A 15,012-nucleotide genomic window follows, 5' to 3' on the forward strand; every position below is an offset into this window, starting at 1 on the left:
TCAGCCCATGGGGCTTTGCCCCGGCTTTCTTCAGGACCATAACCAGAAATGCTACTGCAACTGTGAGTGAAATATTACATCAACAATAGACAATGTACTAAAAAATAGGTACATATCTACCAGGAACCATCACATTTGAATGCCCACTGGAAGGAAAGGAGAACATCTTCTTCCTAAAAAACAAAAATTGTTTTACAACAACACCATCTATCAACTATACATCCATATAAATACACACAGGACGCACAGACAGAACACACTTGCATGAATGATTCGCATTCAACGTAATATGAAAAGCTAAATAGCTAAAACAACATGAGGCATTTCCTCATGGTGCTACTCACCCAGCTTTGTGTGGGTGAAGACCTCACCTCACCCGGCAACCGCTCGGGAGTATGAGGCCCCGCTCTATGGTGTAGAAAAAAGGAAACCATGAGTGCACAGCTCTATAGTATCCAAGCCAATTGCTCTACACCCGAACCCAACAGACGTGTGATAGTCCCCCCACTACTCGCCCTTACAAAACCTAAATTAATGTCCAAAGTATATTTAAAAGACACAAGTGCTAGTGCCCTTAGTATCATAGGGCACGGAAATTTCATTTATTGGCCATTGAGTGTGTTTATACTCGGTCATGAGAGACTGTCAGGAGACACAGTAAACAATTCTATGTGCCCCTCGAACTATTGATAGGAGCTGTCCATGATAAAGGGCTCCTCAGAAGCATAGACCAAACAAGTGTTCGCTAAGACCCAGAATCTAAAGGGCCTGAAAGGACGTCCGAGACTCGACTAAACGAGGTGCCTCGACTATACCATCAAGTCAGGGTTAGCTGCAGTGAGAGAAAAACCATAAGGAGACTAACCTGTCCGTCGGTGCCTCCCGTGTAAACCGAGCGGAAGTGGAGGTAATGGGCAAACCGTCCATCCCACTTATGTAGCCGCCGGTAACTAAATCCCATGCCAGTAATCGCCATTGAGAACGCCGCCATCAAAAAATGCACTGCTCATGCGCGCATGCGCAATAGCTTCAAGCAGGCTGTAGTTAGCGCCAGTAAAAACGCATGCGTGAGCGGAGAGACACTGCTCTTAGGCGCACGCGCTGTACAATCAATCCCGGGGGATGAGATATGTACTTGTATTTATCTTATGTTTATTTAATGCGTCGTAAAGGGATTTGAAAGAGATTTAGTCTTATAAGTGCTAAAGCGCTGGAAAATACCCGAATGTCCAGGAAATACTGGTTCGATTACAGAGCAAGGCGTGGGTGTAGTAGTCACTGTGGTCACGAGACCACCCAAGCTTGTTATACATGCTCGATTACCAGACACAGTAAGGGTGTCACAAACCCAATTTTTAATCACATGGAATGGGATAATATGAGGCAACTCGTAGGGAGTACTCGTGGTTTCAAAGAGACTAAGCCACGAAGAAGAAAATACATGGTCCATGCATAGTCACTCAAAGATGTGACAGCTGATACAAACTGATTGTCGTAAAGAAGACAATGCCTCCAAATCAAGACCAGTAGTTATATCCTTGAGGGTTACTATCTAGATGAAGCGCAGAGTGGCCCATGTGCAGGATCATTATATTTCTGATTATAGAAAGTTCGTAATTAACTCAAGTGTCAAAGGAGGTAGGTGTTAGACGGGGCTATCAGAAGGGTAACATACACAATTATGTTAGGTGAGCATGGCAGATGCAACCAGAAGTGCGTTGCATCCATTCAAAAAAGACCCGCAACTAGACAGTTGCTCTTAAATCTAAAAAACAAAACAGGTATGTGGAGGGTCAAGGGGAATATTTAATGACCTGTCTGCTCATACCCCTATATACGTTATACAACACACAAAAGAGCAGACCAGGTCTAGAAACAGTGTGTCAATGTACTGGCGAAGGTGCAATACAGATACAGATGTAGCAGCTGGAAAGAAACTGGGACTACTATTGAATTTGGCAGGGGACGACGTCGAAGAACTTCTGGTGACACTGCCGACCGAAGAAACAAAAACATATGACCAACTAAAGAAATGTCTAACAGCCAAATTCGACCCGCAACGAAACATTGATTTCGAACGATATACTTTTACCATCGCATGTCAACAAGTCGGCGAAACACTAGACGACTTCGCGACACGGCTGAGGAAATTGGTGGCACATTGTGAATTTGACAAATTTGATAACGAGCAAGCAATCAGGCTACGGATCATAGAAGGCTGTCGCGACACAGGATTCAGAGCAAGAATACTTAAGGAATCAACCTCATTGGAGAACATCCTGTCACTAGCGAGAGCAGAGGCGAGAGCAGCGGAACATGCCAAGGAAATGGAAAGAGGGAAGAGCGTTGAAACAGAAAACGCACACTTTACGACAAACAGATATCGCACAGACCAACGAAAGAATGACTGGAGAGAACAAAAAGAGAGGAGATGACCTGAAAGAACATGCTACAAGTGCGGAATGGATTTTCCACACAGAGGTCAATGCCCCGCCTTTGGCCAGACGTGCAGAAGATGTGGTGGAAGAAATCACTACGCCAGTATGTGCCAAGGTGCCCCATTAAGAGACGACAATGGGAGAACAGGAAGACAACTGGAATCGACGACAAGACATGTCAGGTATGTTGACAACGAAAGGAGGAGTTCGTCACGAGGGTCAGGTGAAGAAGATGAAGTAGAGAAAGTAGAAAGACTATATCACATATCGGAGGTGCACGCCGAGCAGAGCAAGGAAGAAGAAGCAGGAGAAACAACACAGCCAGCAGACAAAAGCACCCGAGGAAAGACAGACCATGCAAAGATAAGAGTAGGAGTGCATGAAACAGACTTTGTACTGGACAGTGGTGCAACTTGCAATGTCATGTGTGCATCGGAGTATGAGAGAATGGAAGTAAATCCGACCCTGAGAGCGTCCAAGGTAAAGATCTTTACTTGGGGGGCAAGGAAAGAAGTAACTAACCTGGGGAAGTTCACAGAGGAACTGAGATACAATGACAAGATAAATAAGGAGGACATTCATGTTCTACAAGGCGATGTCCCAGGGCCATGCCTGATGAGCAGCAGCACCGCCCAAACGATGGGCCTTATAACAATGACATATAAAAAAGACAACAGCTATGTTGAGAGCAAGCAAAGAGCAGACTCAGGGAACAAAGAAAGAGGAAGAGAACAAAAAAGAATAATGGAGAGAACAAATACAACAAAAGGCGGCGGTAGAAATAAAGGAGCAAGAAACTAAACGGAGGGCAGAGAACAACGATCAAGGCGACGAGAGGCCGGCAAAAAGAGAGCAGAAGGAGGACAACGGAAGTACAGAAAGAAGAGTAAGAGGAAAGAGCAACGACAAAGAGAAAGAGCGACTGGCAGACTGAGAAAAGACGGAGAACAACTGAAAAGCAGAAAGAAAGATGACGGCAGAAAACGACGATCAAGGAAGGGATGCAAAGGGACAAAGAGACTACGTAGACAGAAGTAGGAAACAGAGACTGGGGAGAAGGATCGACGAGATTGACAATCTCTCTCTTCTCTCTCTCTCTCTCTCTCTCTCTCTCTCTCTCTCTCTCTCTCTCTCTCTCTCACTGCAACGACGAGTTAATGATGTAAATGGTGGTGACACGGAGTGATTAGTAGAACTGGGCCACGAACTGTTGTTTGCAACAAGGGGGGAGATGTCATGACCTGACAGACAGATGACGGACAAGGCGACAGGACAGTAGGGACAGCAAACACTAGGACCCTGTGGGTCGTGAGGGAGGTGACCAGGTCACCGGCAACCACATCCGGTCAGGGGACAGGAAGAGGACAGATTCGACCAGGGCGACCACGAAGAAGGACGTGTGTGAGACCAGCTGTAAGCAATATCAAAATAAAGAGTCGTGAGCGCACCTACCTGTGTCCGTGAGTGATTGCGCTGCGCAGTGCCAACCCTGTAGACACGACATACCTTTAAAAGGAGTAGGCGTAGGACAGTATTTTAATAGCTATGCAAGAGTGTGTTGAAAATGGAGACACTATGATAAGTGCTGCAGGAGTATTGGGAGAATCAGAGATGTGCGTTATATTCAAGAGGATTGTGATGAAATAGTGTTGCAGGATAAGGTATTTGCCACTGAGAAAGTAAAAACGTAAGATGTAGAAAAAGACATGATGTTTCATTTATTTTGTAGGTTCAATACTTTTCCTATTTTTTTTTTTTTTTAATCTGTTTTATTGAAACACTTGACGTACAGTTACATTTCTTGTGTGCATAACTCAAAGGGGAAACAACCATTGGAGTAGCTCGTACAGTATCAGAGCGAATGTTGGCGACGGTTGAAAATCCAATAAATGCACTTGTAATTAAAAGAACTCCATCTGTTGTCATATGGGCGGACATTGCATGCACCAGACCGTTCATTCCATTGTTATATCACAGTGTAATTCGCAGTGCGATCCTACCAGGGTGTCTGACCTTACCCGTCCAGGCGGGCAGCCTAATGGCCAGCCGCCCCCCGGTGTCCGTAACCTTCTGGCTAGTGATGAAGCGTGATGTTCCTCAACAGTGTGAATAACCAACCAGGCCCGGTTCCGGGCAACGTGTATGTGTGCTGTGGACGGCTAGGATGTTCAGTATTTCGTCGCCGTGGGGTAGAGGGTTGCGGCAGTGGTTTGCATGTGTGTTGCACTCCTGTGTTTAGTCGCCGTGCGTTAAAAGTAAAAGGTGTGAGTGGGAAAGGCAGAACTAGCGTGGTCAACTGGGGGGTGACCTCTGCCGTGGGTGCCACTGTTCCAATCTGGGGAAAAACAGGAAAGAAAGTGAGGGTGTAATGAACCCTAGCTCGGGGAGGGGGGGGGGGGGGGGGGTGCTGCAGTGTGGGCCCTGTCTTGATAGTTCCGGGTGGAGTGGTCCCGCAGGGTGCCGGCCTCAAGTGTTCACGGGGAGGTGGTACGAGTGGTGCGTGGTAACTCTAAGTCCCGGGGTGGGGGTGCATTGGTGGAGTCGACTGTGTGTGTGGCCCCTGCCGACAGGTGGAGGGGGAATGGGCGGAGGAGTGGGGGGGGGAAGGGAGGGGGAGGGGCGAGCGGGGGGAGGGGGGCGAGCGATGGGTCGCAGGGATGGTATTTCATGTCTCTTGTTTCTCCCCTTTCTCACTACGCTGCCTGCTGCCCGGACGTGTCTCCCCCTTCCACTGGGGAGGAGCCATCCCCTTACATCACCCCTTGATCGTGGCAGACCCTGGTGAATGTTCGTAGGAAGCCCTCCCATATCTGGGCTATCGGTATGGCCCTCCGCCCGCTGTCTCCTCCCTACGCAGCACCGTGCCCTCTGCGGTCGCCCAGTAGATGAGGGAGGCACTCCAGTGTTTCGTCAGGGGTGGTTCAGCGGCTTTCCAGTGGCGAGTTATGAGTCTTTTGGCTGTTATCAGCCCCAGATCCCAGAACCTCATGTGCGCCTTGTTATGTTTCGTCCTGGTGAGGAGGCCCAGCACACAGGTATCCCAGTCGTGACGAACACCCAGCGCCGTCCCTTTCGTCAACAGCGTGTTGACATCGTGCCAGTACGTCCGCAGCTTGGGACATGCCCACAGCATATGTAGGAGATCCGCGTTCAGTAGCGCGCATCGTGGGCATTTGGAGGTATCCAGTCCAAAGTATCGGTTAATCTTGTCCGGCGACCCTGTGTGTGATGTAGAACTGTATGATTCTGAATCTCGAGTTGCGGGGAATGTGTTGCGGTCCCTCTAGAATCCTTTCCCACTCCTTATCCGACCAGTCCTCCCCCCTGTCAGTAGTCCACCTGTACCTGAGTGGCTGTAGGGAGCTCGTTGTGTGGGACCTCAGCGCCTGCGTTAGCCAGTGTACGACGTGTGACCCTGCCCCCATAACGTGTAGGTATTGAATTAAGAGGTGTGTCTCGGGTTCCGTGGACATATCGCCCCAGTGTTCCGTGAGGACCCGTATCATTGATGCATGCATCAGGAATTGTCCCGCTGGCAGTCCAGGATTCTCCACTAGCCCCTCGAACTGTACCAGGGTCCCGTCGTCATATAGATCCGCCATTGTTTCAAGTCCCACCTGCACCCAGTCGTGCAGGCGCGCTGCAGTCACTACTCCCCCAGGCCTGGGCAGTCCCTCCAGTGGTAATGCTGGGGCGTAGGGTGTAGTCTCCTTGGTCAATTTTAGTGCACGCTTGTAGCATCGCAGTGCCACTGCTACGTGCAGTTGCGTCTCGTGTGTCGCGCCTCTAAGAGGGTGGAACAGTGCTAGGGCCTCCGCATGGGTCATGGCTGGGACTGTTGAGGCCGTGTCGTTCAGGTTTCTACCCGCGAGCCAGGCCACCACCCACTGGAGCTGCGCGGCGAGGTAGTAATGCTCATGGTTCGGGATCGACAGTCCCCCCGAGGACGCCGGGGCATATAATTTCTTCAGGGCCACCCTCGGTCTCCCCGCATTCCATATAAGTGTTCGTGCTAGGGCCTCCAGGTCTTTGAAGACCCGAGCTGGGACATACACCGGTAAGTTCGAGTAGTAGTACAGAAGTCTAGGTAGGACTATCATTTTGGACAGGGTGATTCTGGCCGGGATGTTAAGCGGGAGTGTGCCCCAGAACCGGATCTGTGCCCGCAAGGAATTTATGGCTCGAATCAGGTTGCCATCCAATATATCCGCCGCGTTCCTGTAAATGTGAATGCCCAGGTACTTGAAGGTGCCGGCATACCATGTCAGTGTCGTGTCCCCTAGCTGTACTGCGCACTCCTGCATATCTGGGTGAAAGGGGAAAACCCCAGACTTACCCCAGTTGACCCTCAGTCCCGAGTGTGTTGTGAATTCGCGAAGGGCATCGGTGAGCCCCGGGGGTATCCGTGTCAGGTCTCTGACGTAGAGGAGTAGATCGTCGGCGTATAGGGAAACCGTGTGTACCCCGTCTATCAATGGGATGCCCCACTCGGCGCCCTGCATCCTCAGTATCTCCGCCAGCGGTTCCATGGCCAACGAGAAGAGTAGAGGCGATAACGGGCAGCCTTGTCGCGTGCCCCGTCTCACCTGTATGGCATCCGATATCAGGCCCCCTATCCGGACCCGAACGATAGGTGTTTGGTATAGGAGTCCCACCATGTCCAGATAAGCGTCACCCAGACCAAACTTTTGTATAACCGTTCTGAGATACGGCCACTCCACCGAATCAAATGCCTTTTCCAGGTCTAATACTATGCAACTCGATTGTGGCCAAGGGTCTCTCGCGTACTCCTGCACCCTGAACAACCGGCGGATGTTGAGCGATGTGCTGCGTGTGGGTACAAACCCGTTCTGGTCAGGGTGGACCAGGGTGGGTGTATATTGGGCCAGTCTCCTCGCTAGTGTAGAGGCTAGTATTTTGTAGTCTGTGTTTAGGAGGGCGAGTGGCCTATACGAGCCCATAAGCGCCCCCTCTTTACCCGGTTTCAAGAGGGAGACCAGCGTGGCCTCGCTCAGAGAAGGGGGCAGGGAGGAGTCTTCCAGTGCCGTCTCATACAGTTTAACGAGTTCAGGGATCAGGAGGTCCTGGTATGCTTTATAGAACTCCGCTGGGAGTCCGTCGGGGCCAGGGGATTTTCCATTGGAAAGCGCCGCTATGACCTCCCGGAGCTCCTCAGGGGCAATGGGCGATGGGCGCCGCTAGGACGGTTCGTTGGGCGTCGGTGAGTGCCGGTAGCGGCACCTGGTGGAGATATTCCTCCGTGTCCGGGGAGGGTGCCTTCTGGCAACAGGGTGCGTAGCCAGTCCTCCACGTGGGTGGTCGGATCTTTGCCTTCCCATTTTTCGGGCAAACCCACTATGCGGACGTTGTTGCGTCTCGCCCGCCCTTCTGCATCCTCTGCCCTGTCCTCCAGGAACTCCACCCTGTTGAGGAGGTCTTTAATCTGTTTGTCCGACTGGGCGACCCGAGGTTCCATGCCCGTCACTGTGGTTTCCAGGGTTTTGGTGCGCTCAGCTAGCTTCTTGTGGTCCTCCTTCAGGTGCGTGAGGTCTATGGCGACTCCGTCTATTTTCGCCTCCAGGGACGCCCGGGTGGACTGGATGGAATTTTCCAGGCGTTCCATAGCTGCCAGCACCGAGTCCAACCTGGCCGTCACCGGATCCGCGTCCTTCTGCTTCTGCGCCTTGTCCATTTTGCCCTTTTGGGACGTGCTCCCTGCTCCTGTGCGTTTACCGGCGCCTCCAGACATGGGCGGGAACTGGCTCTCGGAGGATCCTGGTGTGGTGGTGGTTAGTGGTCGCGTCGATTGTCAGAGCCACTGGCTGGGGTTTCGGCAGTGTTCCCAGTAGGGACTGCGTCAGCGTTCCCAAAGTGAGGTGTTAAAAGTGTCCGCCGTGGAGCCTCACGAGGGGCCTAGTTGCTCACGTCGCTGTGTGGCCCAGTGTTAGCTGTGCCTCTGCTCGGGTTTCGGCCAGGGTGATGCGCTGTGCTGCTCTGCCTCCGCTGAGGTATAGCGCTGGATTCGTGTCTCTCCCCCGCCGTGCCGGCCCCCCAGCGATGCCGTGTCTCTGTGGGTGCTGGCGTCTACAAGCGTCCAGTCGTGTGCTTCGGTGGTGTCTGTGGTGTTCAGACGGCGATGCCCTCCCCCGGCACCCTCCTCGCTGGGCAATTCACTCGGCCTGGGGGACGCAGTTATCAGCGGGACCCCCCTAGCAGGCCCCAGCCGAGGCAGTTAGCGCGGTCAGTCTATTCCCCGGGCTACCTGCCGGTCGATGGTGCCCCCTGGTGCTTCACCACTGTTTCCTCACGGTGTGGGCCATGAGCGCGGCCTCCGGGGCTCCCTGTCAGAGGCGGTTCGGCTGCCCAGCGACTGGGTCGGGCTTGCGGTGCTGTGAGGGCCGGGGCCCGTTGATCCCGCTGTGCCAGGGGGGAGTCTCCGCTCGGCGCCGACTGGGCGTAGGGCCCTTTAGATATGTCCTGCGCTGTTGCACTCACCGCTCAAGTTCGCTGCAGGCGGCGCCGGGGCTCCGATCCTCGACCCGGGGGGCGCCCGGGTCCTCCGGGTGCAGCTCTATGGTGTCCGGGCGAGCATGCAGCGCGCTGGGTGTCCAGATGTCCGCTGGGTCCGCTCCCCTCTATGCCGATGTGCAGATCGAGGGGGGGGAGGGGCTCCTCCTCGCGTCCCATTCAATCTCGGCAGCCCGGACGTCGGCCCCGCTCCGTCGCTGGTGTGCCCCACTCCCGCTGTCTGGAGTTGCCAGTCAGGTCGCCGCCACCTCTCTGTTTCTGCTGAGGGCCCGTCCCGGCGCCGCCACCTTCGTCCAGGGTGCCCCGATCGCGAGGCCCTCACTTCCGGTCTCACCCTCGGACTTGCCTGGTGGGTCCCGCCGGGTCCGCGACTGCTCCCTCGGATGCGGCGGACGTTCAGGTGCCAGTGCGGTTCCTGGGCCAGTCGGACCTCGAGACTCGGTCCGATGCTGGGTTATAGTCTCACGGCCGCCCGTCTCTAGTTTCGGCCGACCAGGTGGAATTTTTGCCGGATAATTTAACCCCTGATTATGGGATCACGCCGGAGCTCCGCTAAAGTGCAGCCAGTCTCGCTGCGCGCGTAGCCACGCCCCCAGGTTCAATACTTTTCCTATTGAGGGTTTTGAGATTAAATTTAGTAAGTGGGAGGCTGAGAAGCATGGATGTTAAGCCTGGAGGATATGTGGGAGACTCGATCATGATTTAGGCTTTTGTTGAGGCATATTGTAATCCTATAAACTACAACAACATATTTATAGGTGGAAAAGAAGATATGATGTACAAGGGAACAAACTATAAAAGAAATCTTCACCTCTGGTTTAGGTTGAGTAAGAAAGCTTTTATGAACAAAAAACAAAATCAAAGGTTTGTAAATCACAGAATCAACTGAACAAGTACAATAAGTACAGGCAAGACTCAAATGTATACTCTTCAACACATGGGTTTTTAGTATTGCTCACATGATAAGATTCTCACAAAGAATACAAGAAGGTGTGTAGCTGAGATCAAGAAAAATAGGGAAACAGCATTCAAGAGTTACAAAAACAAAAAAAGTTTTCGCCTAAGCAAGCTTTTCTCATATTCTTGTCTCGAGTGCCAAGATGTAGCAAGCCTCGACATCAGGAATGTGAGCAATCCAATGTTACATGAGAAGAAAAATATGGCTGAAGTAGGTACAGTCATGCCAGACAGGAAAGCATGTATAAAATATTTCAAATTCTTGGACAGGCCATCCAAGGACCCATTATGCCTTTTAGTTCTTTTGGAAATTTCTTTAAAGTTGTGTAATACTAATTTCAAAGCACCACGGTTTCCAATCAGGGTTCCACACGAATGATGCAGCACCTAATGTATTGGTATACAAGTCCATGTGGGTGGTGAAACAAGGTGAAGTCGATCTACCCATCTTCAAAGATTTCATGGTAGCTTGTGACTGGATCCAGTAAAGGGTATTATTGTCTGCTGTCCACCCTCATGGGAGTAGACTTTCTCCTTTTGGATTGGTTTGCAGCCCATAATGTGAAATATCATCAGTATCTTGTAGAGAAACTGCACATTCCTGGTGGTTTTCTCATCACCCCACCCACACTACTATTGATTATATGCAAGCAGAAAACAAACTCCGATCTTTAACAGAATCCTCAATATTAGGAAGTGCAAATGTTGGATCCCGACAGTGGTGCAAATCGATCCTAATGTCAATTCAGAGCTAAAGAAATTGTGCTTAACATAACATACATGTAATAGCATGGTTGTGCTACATATCCACACCGACATTTCAGGAGATGAACGTCTTGAAACCAAGGACTCTCACCTAGCACACTAAGGTAATGGCACTCCATCCTTTCTGGGATTGGCACCACCTAGATATTTTTTTTTTGACATGTCTTTGAGATTAGGCATGAGGGATTATTCGTTTATGCAGACATAATCTCATGCAATTTTAATATTTTTGTGCTACACAAAATCTCCCAGATTAAGCTATTGCGCCATGTCATGCACCGCTCATGGCAAAAATATGTAATCAGTGCCCAGGAACAAAAATGTCTATAAAGCAAGTGGCTGCTGCTTCACCCCCTTGTGTTTTTTGCCCTTTTTTTAAAGAGTGAAATGCGTCCTCGCATTCAGAAAGGATGCAAGGATGAATTTTGAGCTAAAATATAGAGAAAAAAAGCCAGTTTTGTATTTCTCATAATCACAGATAATTCTGCATAATTTTTCATAATTGCTCAAATAACAAATTACTTGAACTTCCTCCAACCCAACTTAAGACTAACTTATTCAGGTGGGCAGACTCCCTAGCTGCTCTCTAAGCGTTATCATGTGAACAAAACAGATATATGATTAGTCTGCACAGGAAACAAAGCAGCCATCTGTACTAGCGACAAGTTAGAACTGCATACCAGAATTTGTCTGGCTTCACTTAACAGTACTTCTGTAACATTTCTTCTACTTTTTTTGTGTATTTCAAAACTATTTATTATTCTCTCTGTGGCCTGTAATGTGTCTCTGGGACTTTGTTTTCTATTATATTTTCGTAAAGTGTGTTAATCATCCTAGCATCTATAGGGTAGGCAGGGTCTCCTTTAGTTCTAATACAAGGCCATTTAGAAGGCACAATCTGGACAATGTTCGTAGGTATACCTTCCATGATTGCGTGACCCATGCATGCCAAGCTTGTGGAATGTTTGAATGTTCTTCAGGTTACTTACAAAGTTCCCCTTGCTCTTCTCACAGGTTCTGCCTCCCAGTATGTGCCAACTGTGTGCAATGGACGTGAAGTCGTGGACTCGACCACATCCTCTTTATGAATTTCTTCGTGTGAAGGCACCCAGCACCAGCCCTATGCTGAGAGGACTGCTCAGTTCCCATTCAGCTCCTTTCATTCTAAGTTTCTTCTCTCCAGCAAGTTGCCCTTTTTGGTGCTGACACTGATTTCCTTCATGGTCCTAGATTCCTCGACAGAAAATGGCCAAAATCTATTTTGTTCTCAAAGATCTTCCATTGCACAATTGTTTCAGCACCTCAAACATGTACTGAAGCCTGAGCACTTGCAACAAAACAAGGGGACCAATGTTCTGGCATTAAGGGGATGGCAGCTCAACCAGCATGCAATAAACTGTCGTCAAAGGTGGGAGAGAAGATCACTCCCTAGAGCACAAGCGGCTTTTTGGTTGCATAACATGTGGTGCCCGATCACCCTATCAGCCACAGCGACCTATGTGCTGGCACTGGTGGGAAAACAGATCATACCGAAGAGCAAAAGCACCCTTGCTGGTGCAGGTGGAAGTGAGGGGTCAGATGACCCAATAGAGCCCAACAAGGAAGGGACACCATTTTTTATACAAGGACATTGGAGCCAGCGAACACCTCCCCACACACAGCACAATGACATGTGGGCTGGTCAAAGAGGAACAACAGATCACCCACAAACAGACCAAGTACCTTATAACTGAAACATGAGGGATGGCAGGACACTACTGTAGAATACATGAGCCTGTTAGGAGATTGGCATGTATAGGCCCAGGGTACAATGGTCTGTGAACTGGCACAGAAAAGATGCCCATCAAGCGGACGCACAACAGTTTATGCTGCAACATAAGAGAGAGCAGATAAACCCTTATGACAAAAGGACGTGGGTGCTGACATTGACTTCAGACCAACCTACAGCACAAAGGACCATGTGCTGGCCTTTAGCTGGAGTCAGGTGTGCTTAGCTCGACCAGGCATTCAGACCTTTGTGTAGATTTAGGTCCGAGGACAGGTAACCCGCCACAGGACATTTCTGATGGCACGTGGTTAAGGGCACGTCATCATCCATGGCACAAGATCTGTTACTATGCCACAGAGTCAAGGACAGATCATATTACTGGGTGATACCCCGTGTTTACTGGGATGAGGGGGACTGCGCATCACCTCAAAGAGCACAAGTCCTTGGTCTCTGACCCAGGTGTGCAGACATATCACTGGCATTAACAGCACAGATTACTTTTTAAACCAGCATCTTTTCCATTCTCTCTTTCTCCTGAAAACAGGAAGACTAGCTCAAACGAGTCAACCAGAAGAAATACAGATCCACAAGGGGAGGTCAGGAGAGTTTGGGGTCAGAATAGAGTGCACAGGACAGAGCAAAACTGAGGAGAAGATGATGGTAGAAAAGCTATAGGGGGGACCTTGTAGGCATGACTTATAAGAAATTGAGTGAGGCAGGGGATAGGTAATCGAAAGAATGTGCTGAGACTTGAGAGATCCTGACAAACAATATGGCAAAAAAGGGCCAAGAGGGAGCAAAGAGGTTGAACAGGAGAAACCTTTATGGGAAAGAATATGAAAGAAGGCAAAGGGGAGCAGATAGAAGGGGTTGAGAGACGAAAGAATATAGGGTTAGAAAAAGGACTGGAGGGGGATTAGGAGAAAGTTCAGAATGGATAAATAAGAAAGAGGCAGGGCGGTGAGGATAAAAACTGAAGGGAAGGTGAAAGAAAAAAGCAATGAAACACTTAAAAGGGGAGAGGCTAAGCCCGCAATTGGAAAAGAGAGGTCAGAAGAGGACGGGGCTAGTAAAGAGGGAAAACAGGAGAAGGTTTGAGGCAATTGGAGAAAATGATCAAATAGCACTGAAGAAAGACTAAGACATAACCAGTAACAGAGATGTACTCAAGCATACAGATGACGATGTGAGAAAAGCAAGGACGGGTAGAGAGACAAATAATGTGCATCTAGAGCGAAAGAGTAACCCATACAGCAAGGACCACCAAACAGCATATGGATGTATAGTATCGCTGAAACAACACTAGAACGGGACGTTTCGCTTGATCACACTCTCAAGCAACAAAGAATATCCGCTTCTGTGAGATGTTCAAAGCAGAGATCTCATTGGTGCAGACTGAGAATGCAGTAGCGGCCTCTACTGGTGAAAAGTTTGAACTGCAAGTCAGGGTTTGCAATGAGAACCTGAGCTGGGTCAACAGTTCACATTTGCTGTTGGTTCCCAGGTGCATCTACCCAACTTGCAGAGTTGCTCAACGACTGAACCTATCCAATCACCAGCAGGGTCTGTTCGCCCCGGCACTTATGAAGAAATGCCATCAGGGCATGTCTGTCCACCAACTTTGGAGTCTTAACAAGGAAATGACATATGCATTCTGAACCTAATTAGGCACTGGACTTGCTTTTGAACTGGCAATCCCTACTGTCCGTAATGATTTGGTCTTCTGTGGTCAAACCTGCACACAGATGTATAGGTGATCTCTTGCAGGTGAAACGTTTGCTGCCCTCCTACTTTTCTCTTTAAAATAATCGTCTGATAGCACAATCTGTCTCTGAAGACCCATGTGATGCTTTTAGCACTTCCCATTTTACCCTTCTTACACGCCCATCAAAACGGAAAAAGTAGCTGACCCTCACACCTCATCACGCCCCAAGATGCCCTTCCAAGAACAGTTGGGCCTCGCTCGGGCAGCAGCCCTGCTGTTGCTGAGGTGTACATTTAGCGGTGAGGGCCAGGAAAAGATCTGCATCTTATCCCTCAAATAACAGCAGCTGAAAGCATGGAGATTCACTTCAACCAAAACCTCAGCACTGAGCCAACTTTACTTCCATTACTCCATTACTCCACTACTGCACTGGGCGTAGCCTGCAGAAAATAATTAGTCCTGGTCATGTGGCATTTAGAGGCTGGGACTTGGAATGAGTTATATTTCGACAAGCTTAGTTATATAGTTCAGACGACGAGTTCTGGTGTCCTGGTTCATGCATTTTTCCCCTTTCTTTCACCCAACTCCATCCTCAATATTTCATCACTCGCCTTTCTTCCTCTTCTTCACTCTTCTTCCTTTCTTCCCATGGGCCCCATCAGAAAAATGGCCGATTCCTATTCGTCAGAAGGGAGCTTCACTTAAACATCCTTAACCAAGAGCTGATGGTCTCGGAGTAAAGATCAGGATAAAACATGATCAAATTATGCAATGTTTCATTTTTTGATACTTAAATGATACTCAACATTATCCCTCCCAGCAAGAGGACTTCATGTCCCCTTCTACAAAGT

At 49.5% G+C, this 15,012-nt stretch overlaps 1 protein-coding gene across 1 annotated transcript in view; it reads left to right on the plus strand.

The window, feature by feature from the left end:
• The window catches only part of GRM2 (glutamate metabotropic receptor 2), a 489,558-nt gene extending 477,581 nt beyond the window's left edge, over positions 1-11,977 (plus strand). Inside the window, exon 7 of the mRNA XM_086938723.1 lies at positions 11,703-11,977. Within this exon, the coding sequence (XP_086794849.1) occupies positions 11,703-11,776 (74 nt within the window). The 3' untranslated portion in view covers positions 11,777-11,977. The remainder of the gene's footprint in view (positions 1-11,702) is intronic.
• The last annotated feature ends 3,035 nt before the right edge of the window (positions 11,978-15,012 follow it).

This window comes from Lissotriton vulgaris, chromosome 9 (assembly GCF_964263255.1).
Source record: "Lissotriton vulgaris chromosome 9, aLisVul1.2, whole genome shotgun sequence".
In the NCBI taxonomy this organism is placed as follows: Eukaryota; Metazoa; Chordata; class Amphibia; order Caudata; family Salamandridae; genus Lissotriton; species Lissotriton vulgaris.